Source organism: Oxyura jamaicensis, chromosome 2 (assembly GCF_011077185.1).
Source record: "Oxyura jamaicensis isolate SHBP4307 breed ruddy duck chromosome 2, BPBGC_Ojam_1.0, whole genome shotgun sequence".
Lineage (NCBI taxonomy): Eukaryota > Metazoa > Chordata > Aves > Anseriformes > Anatidae > Oxyura > Oxyura jamaicensis.
In genome coordinates, this window is record NC_048894.1 from 15,146,890 (window position 1) to 15,165,359 (window position 18,470).

Consider the following 18,470-nt stretch of genomic DNA (forward strand, 5'->3'; position numbering starts at 1 on the left):
ATTAGTTTTCTGTCTATAGATGTTTTTCCTAAACCTCTAATTTGTGAGACCACATTTAACTGCAGATTCTTCATAAAATGCTCAAATGTTTATAAGCTGTAAGAAGTTTGATATAGTACTTTGCCCTAAAAAAATCAACATAATATTTGCAGTTTATTTATGATTTGTGTTTTGTACAAGATTGTTTGTGCTTAACTTACTCCTAGCTTTGACTTCACTTAGTTTTAACTTCTGCTGTCGATAGTTTCTAGTGTATAAGCCATCATTTATATGGACTCCTATTAAAGTGTAGACTTCTGTGTAATATCCATACTATGCACAAGTACTCACATGTAATGAATTTTCTGTTATGACTATTAACAAATATATATTATTTTTAACGTGTAGAACTGTACAGGTAATGGCACTTTTGATGTGGAAGCTGAACTGAAAAAGTGAAAGTATCTTCTTTTCTCGTGCGGTAAAATGAAAAACAGTAATTATATATATTGGGCTAAACTGAAACACTGAAATCACCCTCATGCAAAAATGACTGATTTGTGGTTATTTAAAAGAGAAGAAAAATAATTGGATTAGATCAATTTAGAAAGAGTGAGCATTTCATTTAGGAAATGGTGATTCTTGTAAGTCAAAGGCAGTATCTCGGCTATTACGTGTATTAATCCCCGAAATCGTGTTTTTGGAGAAGAAACCTGCTGCTGAGCCTCTCTGGTTTGGTACGACCTTGACCTTAAAGTAAGTATTGAGATAAGGACATGAGGCTGTTCATTTTTGTACAGGGAAAAAACAATAAATAAGGAGAATCAGTCATTGCACGGTTTGTTAATTTTCGTTGAGGGAGCTGTAGTTTGGTGCATCTTAACTGCGGTGCAGCAGGCTGGCTGCGGGGGAGGCTCTTCGGTTTGGTGCCTTTACGTGGGGCAGTGTGCTGTGGCCTTATCCTGTCCCAGCCTGGGGTCCCATGCCACTCTTTCCCAGTGAGCTATGCAGTAGCACGGGCATCATGAGCCTAGCAGGGGCTGCAGGACATCACTTGGAGGGCCTGCTGTTGGGGCATTTTGGCCAGCATCCTCTGCAGCTTCAGTGCCCAAGTATTAAATCTGGAAACACCCACAGTCTGCCGAGCCCCTCGGCTGTCTGCTTTTACTGATCTTAGATTCAGGCTTTTGTGTGAAGATGAGAACAGGTGAAAGGAAGGACTGGTTTTGAAGTGACGATAAATACAAACGACTGCATTTTTTTGATGTTAAATATAAAGCACTCTTCACAGGATCAAGGGGTGACATGTCTCAGTAGTTGGTTGTGATTAAAATTGCATTAAATTCTCCATCAGGATGAGCTCCTGTATTATTATAGCATCTTTAATAGTGGAATGGCTGAAAACTTCGCACTTGTCCTTTCTAGAAGTGTAACGCACCTTCTTCTGATGATAAAAAGAAGAAATGAGGTAGTTTTTATTAGCACGATACACAAGACCAACTAGTGTTAAGTAAGGTTGATTATTTGCTGCCTTTGAAACTGTGTTCAGGCTATTTTTTTCTCTTTTTGGACTGAAATTTTGTTTTAGTGTGTTAAAATCAGTTTTGATGGACATAGGAGAAAGTCAGGAATTACAGTCTATGAAGTTTCTTTTGCGTTTTTTGCAAGTTTGTATTTAGTATATGTTAATGTGCCCAATTTCTGGTGTTAGTTGAAGATGGTCCAGATGCTGAGAGTAGTACTGTAGCTGATTTCTGTAAAATACAAGTCTTGACCATTTTTGAAATGTAGGCTTGATGGTTTTGCCTGAGAATAGATATAAATCTATCCTTAATTGTGCATGAATGTAGCCTATGTGAATGGAATTTGCAAAACAGCTCTAAGCGTAATGTTTTAGGAGATAACATTTTTTCTTTGCTTTTACTGTACAGTTCGAAAATGGGGCATTCCTTATCTGTTTTGTTTTTCTCATTTCTGTGCAAATAAAAATCCGTGTGAGAAACAAATGTTCAAGAATTTCAGTGTTTAGATTTTCTTGGGCGTGGACTTGGGTGTTTAAAAAAAAGGAAACAGCAAATTTCCTTTTTCGGAAGAACATACTATACATATCAGCTATAGGTTGTTTAAACTGCATCATAAAATTGAAAAAACAGAGATAAACATTATTTTTTCCTCTGTGCTACCTCCCTCCACTGCAGATGTTGCTTGAATTTTCAAAGGCCAGACAAAAATGCTATGTAGCCATGTTGCTGCTATCAGCAGTTTCAGTGAAGAACTCAGTTTTAGCATTGAAAAGTAACTATAGCATGTAAAATTTCTGCCAGCACTTCTTTCACTGCCAGCTGACCAATTTGGAGGGTGTTTAGATAGTATGAAAAAGCTTGCATAGATATTGGCTCTTTTTGGTGCATAATTTTCAATGCAGTTTCACTTTCTGAATGAATTAATGTCTGTATTTAATATTATTAATGTTTGCTTGTAGCTGGCAGCAGTTTTAATATTGTGTTTCTGCAGAGTTTAAAGAAAAAAAAGGAACTCGCTCGTTAAGGAGAACTCAAAATTATGAAAACCATCTTCTGCAAATTTACCTGAATTTTGTGTTTCATAAAGTGTCCCAGTAGCCCTTGGACCGTAAGTTCAAGTGAAAATACATTTCATTTTCATAGGAACACGGTCTTGCAGCAATTTATACCAAAGTAGGTCATAACTGTTGCGGTCTGATTCTCCCTGCTGCCTGTCACTTGCAGTCTTTGTTGTCCTTGCATCAGCAGTGGAAGGCACAAGGCAGTACAGTAAGTCACTGAAGTAGCTGATCTGGTCGAAAAATATCGTGACAAAAAATAACTTTCCATCAAATCAGCTGCTTCAAGTGGCCATGTGCATTACTAGTAACACTCATTAGGTCAAGGGAGGAATGGGAAATGCGTGGCTTGCGATCAGAGGAGTGTGGAACTTCAGTAATCCAGAATTAAATCGATATAAACGATTGTGGAGCCTTACAGCACCTGCTCGTGCATGTGTCAGTGCTCTTCTGACTTGAGTAATCTTTGCTACCTTGCTAGACCAGGTGAGAAATAACTCAGCATTTCAGTTAGGTGGAAGCATTGTCCACAGTGGATATGAGTTACAGATGAAAGGTGCAAAGTCAGAAGTTAGGGTCTGAAGAAGTGGAAGCGTTACCATTCAGTAGCAACAAAGTGGTAGATCTGCTCAGATGCTTCAAGAAACCTCATCTTTTATAATCTTTTGCAGGACCCTTAGAAGATTTCCAAGCTTAAAATTCTTCTCTGAAAAGCAGCAAAAGTGTGTTAATAGGCAAGTCGTTCAGGCAAGGACGGCTTTGTGATGGATCTCATATAAAACTTACTCATTTTGAGATTGCTTTTTGTTTGTTTGTGTGTTTTTTGGTCAGATGGGTGAATTTTTGCCAAGTATTCAAACTCCCAGATTAAAATCAGGGAGAAGTCCACTGTTCTGGTGCATGCTTATACCTAGCCGGCTGCCACTGCCGTTGTATTAATCATCATCATTAGTCATTTTGTTTATAGGGCTGTGTGTGTGTATATTTTGTATGTGTGTTTATGTATGTGTATATAAAAATAGCTAGACAAATCCCTATGAAGCTGTATGTAGTGGGATGGCAGGGTTTTTTATTATTATTATTCATTCTGTATATTCGTTTTCCTGGCCATTTACCCGATGTTCAAAGAATGTTGGTGCTGAGAGTTGTTTCAGTACAAGTCTCACTCTAAACTGTTAGATAATGCATCTTTTTAAAACTCACAATTAAATATTTAGATACTATATGTTAATGTTATGCCATGTTCTTGTCATTGGAATCCTGAAATTAAAAAAAAAAAAAAAATGGAGTGGTTTGCTCTGCAGTAGTCTTTTTTTTAAAAAAATTTTTTTTTTGTCAGTTAATTTATTCTAACAAACAATTGAAAAATATATATATATATATAACTCAGAACAACTCCTCAGACCGTCTCACTGTAACGGAGCAGTACCCGAGGAGGGCAGGGCAGGAAGGTAGGTGGGCCCACCTTGGTTTAGCAGCACCCGAGGAGTGCAGCGCAGTTACCGAGGTCAGTCATTCCGGCAGCCAGCTGTGACCTTGCAGAAGTTGCTTTTTCAGTACTCATCTGTCCATTTGGAGGCCTGGTTCAATTTTCTGAAGCTTCCAGAAAATTGGCCTGGATGGGGAAGGGGAAGGGGATGACCGAGGTGTCCTCCGCCAGCCCTGCAGGCCGAGGTGGCAGCTGAGGGCACGGGGTCAGTTGCAAGATGAGCAGCACAGAAGTGGATTTTTTGGAGGTGGGGATGCTGTAGCACTACGGTTTCTTTCAGCAGCAGTTGGCTTTTGTCTTGGTTTTAGTCGCCGAAACTGTACCAGAGCGTTCACGATGGTTACTGGTGGGTAACACTGCCATGTAAAAACGGAGTTTCCGTTAAGTTTGCACTTTGTGGTATGCCAGCTTGTGATTTCCTGTAGTACCTGCCGTGACAGCGAGTGGGACGTTTTCAAGCATTTTTCTCTTAAAGAAATAGACGTGCAACACTGTATTAACTGACTCTTTTTGCCTAAGAACATGCATCCCTTCTGCTTCCCCTTTAAAACAAAGCCTCAGATTAAGTTTAAGTTTAGCCAGACGTTCTGACAGTCGTGGAATATTACTAAGGCAATACAGCCTCAGAAGCATCAATTACGGCCAGCTGTGTTAAGAGCTATATTTGTATGTTTAACTAAACTTTTCTTTTTCCCGTGTGTGGATAAATGTGAGGTTTGAGTTGCACAAAATTAAATAGCCTCTTTATGGGAGTAGTAAGTGGTGCAGAGTGTATGGGAATTTAATACTACCACAAGGAACAGACGCCCATGTTTTCAACTAGAATGCCTTAAATCATTAGGTAGCATTCCTAATTGTAATCTGAGATAGAAATGCTAAACTTAGCCAGCATGTTGTGTACTAGTAAGACCTTTGTGAACAAGCTGGATGCTAAATTCATCTCCCCGCATGCAAAAGTGCCACACTTAAGCAAGAGGGGAAATTAAATTATAATGGCAGAAATCACTGGTGGGGTTACAAAGCATTTGAAAAGTGATGCAACAACAGATGTTTTGCTTTGTTTTAATTGCAATTGTGTGAAGAGGTAAAGAAAAACTTATTTACTATGGAAAACTGGCTACTGATAACAGAATTGTTACAGTGTGGTCTTGGAGGTGGTATGCTTGGAATCATTAAGGCTGCAGTGGACTTAAACTATTGGAAACCTCTTGGGAATATTTTTGGCAGTGAAGATTTTGAGGTGAAGAAAATCAACGTTTGGGGAAAAAAGTGAGGTGTTTCAGTTCTTAACACTTAACCCATCCCCATATATTTATCCTTAAAGAGGAAGCTTTCAAGGTATACTTGCGTAGAAGCTGTTGATAGAGAAACTGTTAGTTTCAACCACAGTATGTGTACACAGGGTCTTGCTGTTACCACCTCTGTACGGCTAACCTGCTGTCTCTGTGATGTGCTTGCACGCTACCATAAGCAGCAGCATGAATAGGTTTTAGTATTTTCTCCTTGATTGAAATTCAAGGAACTTCTTAATGTCATTGTAGGAATTGCAGCTTTCTGCAGGCAGGATGCTCCAACATGGGATTTGTTAGAGAAATGTGTTGGGGGGGGTATTCTGCTTTTTTATTTGGAATTTTATCAAGTGCAGTAGTTTGAGAGGTGTGCAACAGCAAGATGAAATTACAAACTGGCTTTTCAGAAGAAAAAGTTGCACATGTAGTTGAAGGTAGGAATAAGTTACAGGTATTAAACAGTAAAAGCATACTGCTGGTGTTTTAATTAGATCTATCTGCAGGCATCTGCCTTCTTGAGAATATGAGAAGCTGTGTTTCTCTCCTAATTTAATGTTGAATGTTAAGTACAATGTACCTGTTAGTTCATGTCATTTCCAAAATACAGTTGGGAGTTTATTCTATAAACTGTAGTCTGTGGATGAATTCCTTTTTAAATGTTGAAGTAAATCTATATAGGAAAAAAATAATCTCATGAGAAGGAACACTTCAGTTGGCTCTCAAGCTGTATCCTATAGGTGTTGATGCTGGACGGCTGGTTTTCGCGAGCTGTGTCCATGTGTTACTTCCCTTACAAGCATCGATATGCTTTCCAAAGCAACTCCCAAACTGTGGAACCTTGCCTTACGAGTACATTTCAACAGTTAAAGAAAATGTTAAACAAATAAGTACTTTATCCACATTAGGACCAAGCTGAGGACAAGGATGTCCAATACAGCAGATGAATGTTCTTGTTAAACGAATAATTATTAGTAGTGTGGTAGTGCAGAGGAAATCTAGTCATGAATCAGTGCCATGCACAGGAGGCTTCTGCATACCCATACTATTTAAAAAGCCATCCCTGCTTTGGAAGCGGTGCTGACTACCCAACATCGGCCTGCCCGTACCGCAGTGCTCTCCAGAAGGCGTTGCATTGAAGGCAAGAGACTGAGGTTGCTCATGGGGTTTGCTGATTCAACAGGTGAAAAGGCTTTGTCAGCGGCAGCATCTTTGTGGTGTCCCTGAGCTCCCTTTTTTCTTCACTCTGTTACTTTCAGTCACCGGCATGAAATATGGAATTGTGTAACTATTTACTTTGTCTTTTTGGAACATATTTCTATTTGAATAGGCTTTAGCCATGCTAGGAGTAATCTTTACAATTTACTAGAGTGCTACACAACTTGTTTTTGTTTGTGATCAATGTTATTTAGGTTTGCAGCTGGTTGCAGGAGTTTGTTAGTCATTAAGTGAAATTATCAAGGGATTTTGCTACTGAAAACTTGTATCGAAATGCAATCCAATGAAGCAAAACATAGTATGTAATTGAGCCTGCCTAAATAGGATTGCTGTGCTTCATAGGAGTCTAAATTCAGTAGGTCTCTCCTTGCCTTAAGGTGTTGAAGGATAAGTGTTCACCTTACCTTCCTTTACTCCATAGTTCCTCCAGAGGCCATGCGGTTCAGAGCTGTCAGGTCCACAATTAGAGAATGATTTTTGCTTGGTGTCCGCTAAGTCAGAGTGGTTGTGCGTGATACAGGAGATGTGCAGTTTAGGCTCTCTTCTGCATCTGGTTGTGAACATATGTTCATTTCCCTCCACTTTCCTACAGGTTAGGGCATTCAGGGAGAAAGAAGGAAAGCTAATACTCCAAACGATGATCTCCAAGACTCTTTGCTTTTATCCATTGGCAATGTAATTACAGGGAATAGGATCTGGAACCCGACTTATATCTTTCTTCTGCCTCCTGCCATCCAAATGCTTCAGTACTTAAACAGCAGTCAAAAACCTCTTCAGCTTGTTTTCTGTCTTGGTGTCTTTTGTTCTTGGCTGCATAGCAGCATTGTTATGATAAGAATAATGACGAATGCTCTTACCAGAATATCCACAGCATTCCCCGGAAATGTGAATTCAAACCCTTTATGGCTGAGGAAGGTCCAGAGCCCAGTTACCTCACATCCTGGGTATGTGTTCGTGCTATAAAATACCTGGGAACCATTAGCACTATTTCATCATACCGTACCACCAGATCTGCCATGTCATCATATTTTTATGTTTCTTGAGGTGGAAAGGTGTCACATAGAAGGAAACTTTAACATCTGCAGTTGTTCTGAAACAGGTACCTCCTTTTTCTGCTAACAGAGGAAACTTACATGTTCTGTCAAGAAAAATCTCCATCCCCACCCGCCTCCGTGCAGCCGGGCACCTAACTTGGGCAGATTGTTTCCACTCAGTGATTCAAATCAAGACCAAAATGTAGTCTTAAGAAAAGATACTTGATTGCTGTTCCTTCCACTATTTAAAGCTGTCACTAGGTTGAGGGCTCCCTTGAAATCCAGGAACAAATATCAATAAATACCGTATGTAAAAGGAATAATGTGATCAAACTCCGAGTGCTTGTTAAGTTAGCTATTCTGTTTTAAAACAGCTGTGTCTTCTATAAACTAACAAAGAGAAATCTCGTCCTCTAGGGACACAAGCAGACATGAGAGAACACATTTGGACCTCTGTTCATAAGCTGTGGTTGCAGCCTGCTGATACATGCGTGTGAACAGTTGCATGAATTCAGCTGATGAGCAGAGTGGCACAGGTGTGTGTGCTGGGTTTTCAGTTGTGTTTTCAGACCCACAAATATATTTTAGAACCTAACACCTGTGGATTTCCCATTGATTCCCATGCTTTTCAGTGAATCTTAAGCTGCTTTTCTACCGCTGTAAGTGTAAACTATGGTCAATTATGTGATACAAGATATTACTGAGCTTCTCAGCAAACCAGTTGTGTTACCAGGTATGTTTGTCTGCCTTCCTAAGTACAGGAGGTAGACATGGGTTCCCTTGCAGAAGCTGCAGAATTATGATAGGTTTCCCTGTGGTTCTCAATTCAGAAATGTGCATTTTCACCTTTTTTGGACTCCCAGCTCTGCAGAGAGATTCTCTGAACTAAACAGTGACATACATTAATTGTGTCAGGTAACTTCAGATAACCATACTAGAGGGTTTGGTCTCCCTAACCTGAGCAGAAAGCTAGTTTCCTGGAGATTCTAACTCTTTGTAACTAAAATGTAAGTCCTAGCTGGTGTATCATATTTTACTTTAACATATGATGCCCCACTAGAACAGAGTGGTTGTGGAAGTGCTTACCATGAGTATTTGTTGAACATGCTTGTTTTATTCCATCGACTTAGAGATAATAACAAAGAGAAATCAAGTCCAGTGTGAAATACTGCTGGTTGGTTTATCCTGTAGCTTCACAGAAGATGGAGACGTTATGCTGTAACTTAGCAAAGCTTTTTCAGGACACAGTTTGAGTAAGCAGTCTTGATGTGATTAATTTTTGCACAAAAGCTGTTTCAGTACTAAAGAATTTCTTATTTTGCACATTAATCTGGGTTAATGTCCCATTCTTTCCATATTACTGCAGTGATCTGTTGTTAAGGTCTGTTAAGCTCCCAGGGAGGGAAGGAACATTTTGGTCGTGCTGAACCATGCAGTAAGCTGGTGCAAACAGGCTTAGGTCTTGCATTTCTGTGTGAATTATAATGCTGCAAAGTCCCACTCTTGAGTCTACATTTCCAGTGTCATTCTCAACCATTTCCACTAAGTTCCAAGCCCATGAACCTCCCCACTCGCTGATCTCTGTTGGTGCAGGGTCAGCAGCTGGGCCTGCCTGTGTTAGCGTGTCCTCAGGGTGCTGAGCAAAAAGACAGGACTGCAGCTGGGAAGCAAGCAGTTCTGCATGGTGAGTGAAGGTTTTGGTTCTTTAACATGTCTTGCTTTTCAGCTGTCAGTGCGTACCCCAAATCTCCACTGCCATGTAGAACGATGCGCCAGGTATATTTACCACCATCTTTTTATAGTGAATTGCTGCTTAGTGAACTGTTACACAAGAAGAAGGGATAGTGCGTACAGTTGTTGCATATCTGGGCAAGTTTGGGTTTTCAGTGAACATTGGTTGCAGGAGTTGTGGCCATCAGGAGTGCTGGCAGTGGTGTGGGTTGCTGTTGCTAGTATCTGTCCCATTTCACATTTTTTCTTTCCTAGTTAAGGAAAATTGCCATGTCCTTTTTTTATTCCATCTTTTTCAGAAATGTGAATGGGATACATCTCGCCAGTCTCTAAAATTCACACTGAAAAATTGGACCTTTAGCTAAAGACGGTAAACCTTCTGGAGTGAATGAAGAAAACTTTTTTAGCACGGTATCCATCGAGTCCTGAATCAGGCGTCTCCAGAGAGTATTTAATTCCGCTTATTTTAGAAACATGTCTCTTCCTGCTCCTTTTATAAACAGAGCCTTGGCGACTGGGGGTCGGGGCTGACCGTGTGACCACTCCAGCCCAGCGTAAAGCCACAGGCTGTGCGGGCCAGAGGCATCCTTTGTTCTTCTTCTCTCCCAGTTCTCTTTTCCTCCATCCCCATCTTGATTTTTCTCACCACCTCTACCATACCAAGATGAATACTGTTGTACCCAGTGGCTGAAAACAGGTACTTTCTTTGCTGACTTAGTGCATCCGCCAGATCATTTCACTGTTCTGACTCTTCTTGGTGGTTTTATTAATGGTGACAGGTCAGAAAGGAAAGTAGTAAGAATTACCAACAAGGAAGAGTAGGATGGGGCAGCTCTCTTTAGTGACTTTCCATTCTGGGGCTAGGTCAACGTGGCTGTTGTAAACATCATCTCAGTTTTAGAAGGGATTAATTCTGTACAGCATTTCTCAATCAAGCTTTAAACCCAGGAATACACAGCAGTATAGAGGTGTCAGTCTGCAGGAAGTGCAAATGCTAGTCCAGAAGTGTGAGCTGCTTATTCATTTCTAGTTTTATAAGTTTAGTTAGAGTGGTCTGTGGGGATGTGGGTAAGCAGGCTCTGTGGTTATTGCCTCAAAAAGGTGGCTTCTGCACAACTCAATTCTTGCTGGGTGTCTGACCTGTGCATACTTCCCCTGCATTCTGAAGTGTGGGTATGTACGAGTATAAAGCTTTGCAGTAGGGCCCAGCTCGATACACCATGCAGACAGATGCCTCATAGTTTTTTTTTCTTTTGCTTGGCGTTAGCCTGATGGATGCTGGAGCCCAGGGCGAGGTGAGGAGCTGCTTGGCAGACTGGGACAGTGCTGCAGTGGTCGAGCATCTTAACCATTGACACTTAATTTCAAAGGAATTAATGCTTCCACAACGCTTATCTTTTTTTCTTGATCCCATTTGCCCAGTTAATTTTCTACACAGATGCTCCTGCTGTTCTAATTTAAAGAAAAAAAAAAAAAAAAAACTGCAAAAGGCTTTAGTAATATGGAGGAGTGTATTTTATTCCTAAATACATGGTGATGAGCAGAATACAAAGGTGTTGATACTTGATTTGCAAATTTAAAATTAGCCTCACTGCAGAGAAGTAATCCTTTTTTCCTGTTGTCACTTGATGAGTCTCTTATTTCAAATTAGAAGCTTCAGGGATGTACATAAAAGCTGGGTTGTTTTTTTTTCATACTGAAAAAAGTCTGTTCAAACATTACTGTTTGATGAGGCAGTTAGTGAAAAATCTTGGAAAGCAACTAGTTCAAGCATTCAAGGTTATGCCTGTGTTTGTCTTCCTAAAATATTTAACAAAAATAGATTAGGGTTAGCAAACATACAGAAATAATTTTAAAATCAGCTTTTCAACAGCACGCCATTTGCAGCCTTTTAAAAAGGATCCAGGTTGTGATTTAGTTGTTAAATATAGAGAGATTTCAGTTATTGGCAAGCTTACCTTTTGAATGTTTTGAGCTGCTTTTTTCAGGGAAAAAATAACTTTTTCAAGGATTCTGGGATATTTTTCAAGGATTTAATTAAAAGGGGAACAACAAGTGTAATAGGAAAATAGTATATGTTGCGCAAAAAGCTTCTTTTTTCTTTTTCCTTGTAACAATGGGTTATTTTCTGTTCCCATATTCTGTGGTTGAATACCGACACCGGATTTAGTTCCTGTTCCGCCAGGGGTTTCCATGGGCTCCTTTTGACGGTCTGGTGTAGCTGGGCGTTATTTGTTTTGCTTATTCCCTTACCGTACAACTCGGCAGCACGGCAATCCGGAGCGCTGAGCAGTGACCCACAGGGCAAGCGGGTTTGACACCGCCACGAGCAGGTTGCGGCGGGGTCTGGGAGGAGGTTTGCAGTCCAAGCAGCGTCCATACCCGCAAATCTTTCCTGAAGTCGTTCCAGCACTCACAGATGGAAAAGCCATTCAGCGGTGGAGGTGAAGGAAGTGAGCCGGAGCACGTGGGAGGGCAGGCGAGCGGCTGAGGAGAGGCACCGCCGCGGCCTTATATGGGAAAGGGAGAGGACATTTTCCTCGTTAACTTCACGGGGAATTGGTGCCCAGAGCTACATTCATCATGTGGATGCATTTCCACAGGAACGTTTCTTTTCCAAATCGTCTTAGTCATAGTTTTAGCACTGTGTCACATCTTTGCTGGCTTATTTATATATTCTGCATAGGCTCGCTGTGCATCCACTGCTAGTCTGCCCTAAAAAGGTGAACTGTTTATAATCTTGGCCAACAGAAAAGACAGTACTAAACTGATGCCAGCAGCTTGTTTTTTTCTTACTGAAAAGACCATCCCGTTTCTGGGCTATACTTAAAGCAAAACTTAAAGCAGAGCAGCAGTATATCCCTTCATCCGGAGGGGGCAAGGTTTGCTAAACACAACATGGCTTCCGTGAAGCCAGGCCAGAAGGAAGCTCAGCGGTCCAGTGAGGCTTTTCCCTCCAGGCTGCTCGTGTCCTTCTGACTGCTGTCCCTCGTCAACTTCACACCCTTTCTCTCTCCTCGGCTCTTTTTTTGGATCGCACCTACCCTCTCAGCAAGGCTTGCGGTCACACACGTTTGATTTAGAAGGGGCTTGCTTAGACAGCCCATTTAACACTGGGTGTTCATGAAGTAGTTCTGAGAATGAAGGAGCAACACCTCTGCAGGGATGGCCAGAGGGAGAAATGCAAGTTAGCTGTGCAATGAATAATGTTCAAAAGTTGGGTTGGGTGTAGTTCACAGTTCAGTTTTTCTATTTTTTGTTTTGTTGTGTTTCCTTTTTTTTTTTTTTTTTTTAACCAGAAGTTTCTTATGTGCCTATGCACACCATCTGGCAGAGTTATCCCACACCAAATTCTCTCAATTTTCCTACGTCTAAACCTCCCCCGCCCGCTGGCTGCAGGATCCACTGAAGGCAAAAGTGGGCCAAAATGATTTGTCAGAAAAATATGAGACATCTAATATTATTGTTGGATAAAATCTATTAACAAAGGGTTGGCTCCTGTTTGAAACCTTCTCCACCAGATTTTAGAGCAGCTGTCCGGTCTAAGCTAGGCCTGGATATGCAGAGTTACAATTATGAATGGCCCTAAATCAGTGTGGGAAAACCAAAACTCAACTGCTGTGCTAATTTAAGCACTGCTCTCTTTGCTGCTAATTTATATGAATAATGGTACATCTTCCAGAAAATGGCAAGTTCATTTTAAAAGATTCTCTTGGCTAAATTGCAAGATAGCTTTTAGAACAAAAACTTGTTACAAATTCTGATATTTTTAGGATGTTTTGAAGGGCTGTAGTTAGCAGTAACATTTTAGGGCTACAAAGGAAACTGGTGGCTAGGGTCCAAGTTCTTATTCTTATATCGAGTAATAGAGAAATTGAATTTAAAATAACAGCAAAATTTCAAAGTTGTATAAAATCTGTGAAAAATGATTTCAGGTGACTATCTACTAGTAGAGGAGAAGAAAATTTGGCAAAAAAATGGTCTGTTTGAAACCTATTTTTGGTCATTAGTCCTAACTCTGGAGTAATAAGTGATGTCTCTAATAATTATGGAAAGTTACAGTTCAGTGATCAATTGTAGTTTACAAGCACTCAAATCTCGTCTCATAAAACTTACAGATTATAAAGTTTGCATATTTTTAAAGTTTATTTGGGGGGGGGTGCAAGTTTTCTCTAATATTTGTAGCTTTGGAATAAGGTTAAAGAGTTTTTTCATTAATAAGATTGGTACCCCTTATTTATCCTTATCCCTAAAGAAGAAGAAGGAAAAAAAAGCTGAAAGGGTGCTTTAGGTTACATATTTTGAGAGGAAATTTCTAGTTTGGAGTATAAGGTGCCAAGTTAGGCTGTAAAATACCCTTTGAAGATTTCTAGGAAAATATTCTGGGAAGGGCCTTGAAGTTTTTCGTACCGTAAAGCAGAGGCTTGAATAGAGAAGCTCCATTTCTCTCATACCTCTCAGGTATCTTTATTTTGAAGTCTTTCTCTGATAACATTCAGAGCATAGATATTTTTGGATGGGATGTTAATGGGCTGCGTTTTTTTGATTTTTTTTTTTTTTTGCCCTGACTGAACAGCATTTCCAAATTTCTTGTATCTTGAGAGTCTATCTAACAAGATGTTTCAAAAGAATTTAAGTAGCAGCTGCCCTGTTTTATGTCTTATAAATGCAGAGTTTGGTTCATAAATACGGTTGTATTAGATGACAATTGATCTGTCTGTCCAGTTGGTGTGGATAGGAACATCTGGTTTGAGTCTACTCTGTTCCTATCCCCTCTGAAACAGTTAAAGTGTGTGTACTTTCTTGAGACTTTATTTTTGTTTAATAGTCAAAATAAATAATACAATCTGATTGTCTGGTTTTGTATTTCAGATTAATTTAAAATTTCTCACGTGGGCTGGCATCCTCTGTTGCTTGATATGGAGCGGGTTTGCTCAGCAAGGTAAATCATTTGATTGCACTGCACTACTTTAATATTGCTTTAAATCTGTATGTATTTAGCAGTTGTTTGTGCCAATAAATGTATTGGTTAGATGAGTGCTCATAGCAGATGTTGCTCATATCTCTTAGGCATAACATGTAGAATTTAGTTTACACAGACAGTATGAAACAAATTAAAATTGTGTTATTGTCAGCACGTCTTTATAAATGAAGTGACCTATCTGTGTTCTTTCATAGGTGGAAGTGACTGCATAAAAGCTAATGCAAAATCATGTGGTGAATGTATACAAGCAGGACCAAACTGTGGTTGGTGTAAAAAAACAGTAAGTATTGCATAGTTCCTTTTATTTTTTTCCCTTGGTTTAAAATTCAAATAAATACTTTAAATGTATTCATTAACAATAATTTCCTGTAGCTCTTCAATTGGATACCTATCTGTACATAAAATTCAGTACCATGATTTTCCTGATGTCCTGATTTGAGTAGATCTTTTTATGTGTTTCCTTTTCCTTTTCCACAAGTTAAATGTATATAGACTCTACAAGCTGTCTCGTAGCTATTTTAAATCCTTCCAGCATGGAGGCTGTCTGGATATGTTTAATTATATTATTTCAGTGACAGTAGAGTAAGAGGTAAATTTAGACATAGGTGGAGTAGAGGAAAAGAGTGAAGGTCTGCTTTTAAAAGAAAAGATGTTCAAATTTTAGTATTCTGTTGGTGGTGTACTTGGGGGTGGGAGACTGGTTTGTGGGGGTGGGTTTTTTGTTTTAGTATGACCCTTCAAAAGAAAGCTTGCTTGTGTAATTAAAAATTAAATCTTAAATTATGTGCTGTATATGCTAAAGTTGAGTTGAAGTGTCTTCAGGTTAAAAACAGAAGGAAACGTTCTCTAGAGCTCTTTTTTGGGTTGTTAATGAAAACTGGGAAACTTTCCTGTTTCTTGCTGTAAGATGATACTGTGTACTTATTTCTGTGCAGTACCAACTTACTGTCCCTCGGATCAGCTTGTAAGCTTTAAACTTTTCTAGTAAACTGACTTGACTTTAAAATTTGGCCTTGGACTCTCAGATTCATTTGGCCAAATGTTATTTATTTGGTCTTAGTCAGCTTCTCATTAAGAACTTACAAACTTTACAATATATTTACTTACGTGTATATTCTGGGGGGAGGGAAAAATCAGAATTGCCAAGCTGCTCAATTAGAAACCTTGTTTACTTATATTTGAGTTTAGAGCTGTTTTGAAAATTTGAGGTAATAGTAAGTTGTGTTCAGAGCAAAGCTTCTTTTTTTTTGTTTTGTTTTTGCTAACAGATCTTACTTTTGGATTGTTGTCCATATATCCCCTGCTCTGTCAGCATATTGCCATTGATCTGTTGTGGAGTACCAAGATACTCTTACATAATCTCTAATTAAAGCCTTTCAAAAAAAAAAAAAAAAAGTAATTGGAAAGTAGGCTGTACAAATAAGTTCACATAATTGACAACTTCATGAAGATGTGAGCCTTTCCCATCTGCTGTCACTTGTAGAGTAGCTGATTTAAAAGGATGCCCTGCTTCTGTTAGAGGTGACATTGGACATATACTTTTTACTTTCATCTTGTTTATATCTTATACACAGATTACATACGTAAATGCAAACTCTTGGATTAAATTATAGCCATGGTTTCATTGAGTAAAATTTAACATATTTCAGAACTGTGTTTTATTACTGGATTTTTTTGGTAAGGATGGAGTCATTGTAAAAAAGTGTTACTGTATGTAGAGTATGGCAAGTTGCAGATAACTGTAAATTTGATATTTGTTCACCCCTGTTTTCCAGGACTTCTTGCAAGAAGGAGAACCAACGTCTGCCCGATGTGATGACTTGGCTGCACTGAGAAATAAAGGCTGTCCTATGGAAGATATAGAAAATCCTAGAGGTAGCAAACAGGTGCTTGAAGATAGAGAAGTAACAAACCGTAAAATAGGTGCTGCAGAGAAGCTGAAACCAGAGGCCATTACACAGATCCAGCCACAAAAATTAGTACTGAAACTAAGAGTCGGTAAGGCCAGTTTCATTCTAGTCTTCATATGATTTTTCCGTCACCACCACATGTGCATTTTATGTTTTGAATGTATAATCATTTTGTTTCTGAAACTGTTATTGTTCCGATAATCTGAATAATAGCAGAACTATTCAGGTTAACCCCAGGTGTTTAGGTAATTCAAATACTGTCAGATTTTCAGAAAAGATTAGATAAGGTTTTTTATCACTTGTTCCAGATATAATTTCTGAGAAAATAGATAAAGCTCATAAAAATGTCAGCATGGTTCAGATATATCACAAAAATTAAATTGTTCTGTTTTCAGTATTTTACAGTTGATTTTCTGTAGTGTGACTTCTTGTAGCAAAAGTAGAGGAGCATGCAAAAACCTAGAGAAGTTATGAGAACACTTGCTATTCCTTTAAGTACTCCTGTTACACAAAGTCTGCGCCAAATGGTTTCATAATATGTGGCAAGATTTTCAGTTTGCTATATAAAATAGTTTCCAGAGGGTAAAGAAGTGGATATGAGACTGCATTAATGAAAACAAAGCAGTTGTGTACCATTTCAAACCCATAAAGAGATATTTGATTAAAATGAGGGTGGGGGAACAAGTCTAGTAGTTCACACAATACTTGAACATAATGGAAACTGACCTTAAGGAGAGTTCCTAGGTGCTGCAACCCTGTCCAAAAATACATTGTATTTACCTGGAATAAGAGCCTGTACTTGGAGCCAGCTTCTTGCTGGGGACTGCATCAATAAATGCAACGTGATCCGAGGCTGCTTAGCACAGTGAGGAAAGGGAAGAAAAGGAAAGGAATTAAAATTATTTTACAATTTTGGTATTAGCCCTGTTTAGTTCTAGTTACCCTTTTCAAGCAACAAAATAATAGTCTGTTGACACAAGTTTGATCAGCAGAGCATACAAGGGACTTGGGCAACCAAAACGTATTAACCCAAAAGATCATTGTTCAGCTTATGAGCACTTCTTTGGTCACAAGGTCTCCGATTAGGGTTTGTGTGCATACAGAGGGGGATGTTTGCTTTCTGTGCAGGCTCTTTTAAATAGCACCTAAGGAAAATCTAAAGCTTTTATTTGTTTTAAATAAAAATGCTGCGTAGCTGCCTGATCCATATGCTCATTCCCTTTGCCCATTTTATGCTTTCCCCAGCTTGTTAATTTTCCTCATATTAAGCAAATATTTGCTCTTTATTAAACAGACTTAATCAGCAGCAATATCACCATTTCACATTAGTGACTAAAAGCTGGGATGGAGGAAAAAACTTTCAATTCCATGCCTTATTTCATAAACAATAGGCAAAAGAATTATTTTCCATTTAACCTGGGGGTAGTTCTTGTGTGCTGTCTTTCAACATCAGAGTGAAACTACATGCTTCTGTTGGCAAAGCACAGGGTCTGGGCTTACACTTGCAACAGACAGTAACCAATTATCTCAACTACTGTTTCTGTGCTCGGCCTATATTTGATGCAAAGTAACTTGAAATATTCTGTCCAGAACTGATTTTTCTTTTATAAACCTATTTAAAGAGTGTTTTTTCTAAACTAAACCGTTAGGATTTCTTCAGTCATCTTGCATGCAAATAGATATTGAAAATTTATGCTATTAGGTCTTTCAGAAAATTTGTTAAACTTAGTGCAAGCATCGAGATTTAAAATTGCGCCAACTAAGAGAGGTTTGGTTTTAGCAGGATACTATTTTCTACGGGGAAATGAAATGCATTAGATGTGTAAAGTTGGGCATCTGACATAAATACTCCTTGAAAATATTTTCATCATAATTTAATGTTAACCATTTCAACTAACAGGAGAAAAAACTCACCACTAGCTCAAAACCTCCATCATCAACATCTCAAGGACTTTACTTAAAAAGACATTTTTCTTGCCAGTGTAGTTACTGTGGAATTTTTAATGGCTTCTGTTTGTTGTTTAATCTCTGAAACAGGGGAACCACAAACATTTTCATTAAAATTTAAGAGAGCTGAAGATTACCCCATTGACCTTTACTATCTCATGGACCTCTCCTATTCTATGAAAGATGACTTAGAGAACGTGAAAAGTCTCGGAACAGCTCTGATGCAAGAAATGCAAAAAATAACTTCAGACTTTCGAATCGGTAAGAAAGATTTGCTTATTCAAAAAAAAAAAAAAAAGTTTCCTTCCTGG

The 18,470-nt window shown here is 39.0% G+C and overlaps 1 protein-coding gene across 2 annotated transcripts in view; it reads left to right on the forward strand.

The window, feature by feature from the left end:
* ITGB1 (integrin subunit beta 1) overlaps positions 1–18,470 on the forward strand; it is a 43,723-nt gene that overhangs the window by 5,312 nt on the left and 19,941 nt on the right. For both annotated transcript variants that reach the window (XM_035316984.1, XM_035316985.1), the window contains exons 2-5: positions 14,191–14,260; positions 14,497–14,582; positions 16,078–16,300; positions 18,250–18,420. In XM_035316984.1, the coding sequence (XP_035172875.1) occupies positions 14,191–14,260; positions 14,497–14,582; positions 16,078–16,300; positions 18,250–18,420 (550 nt within the window). The remainder of the gene's footprint in view (positions 1–14,190; positions 14,261–14,496; positions 14,583–16,077; positions 16,301–18,249; positions 18,421–18,470) is intronic.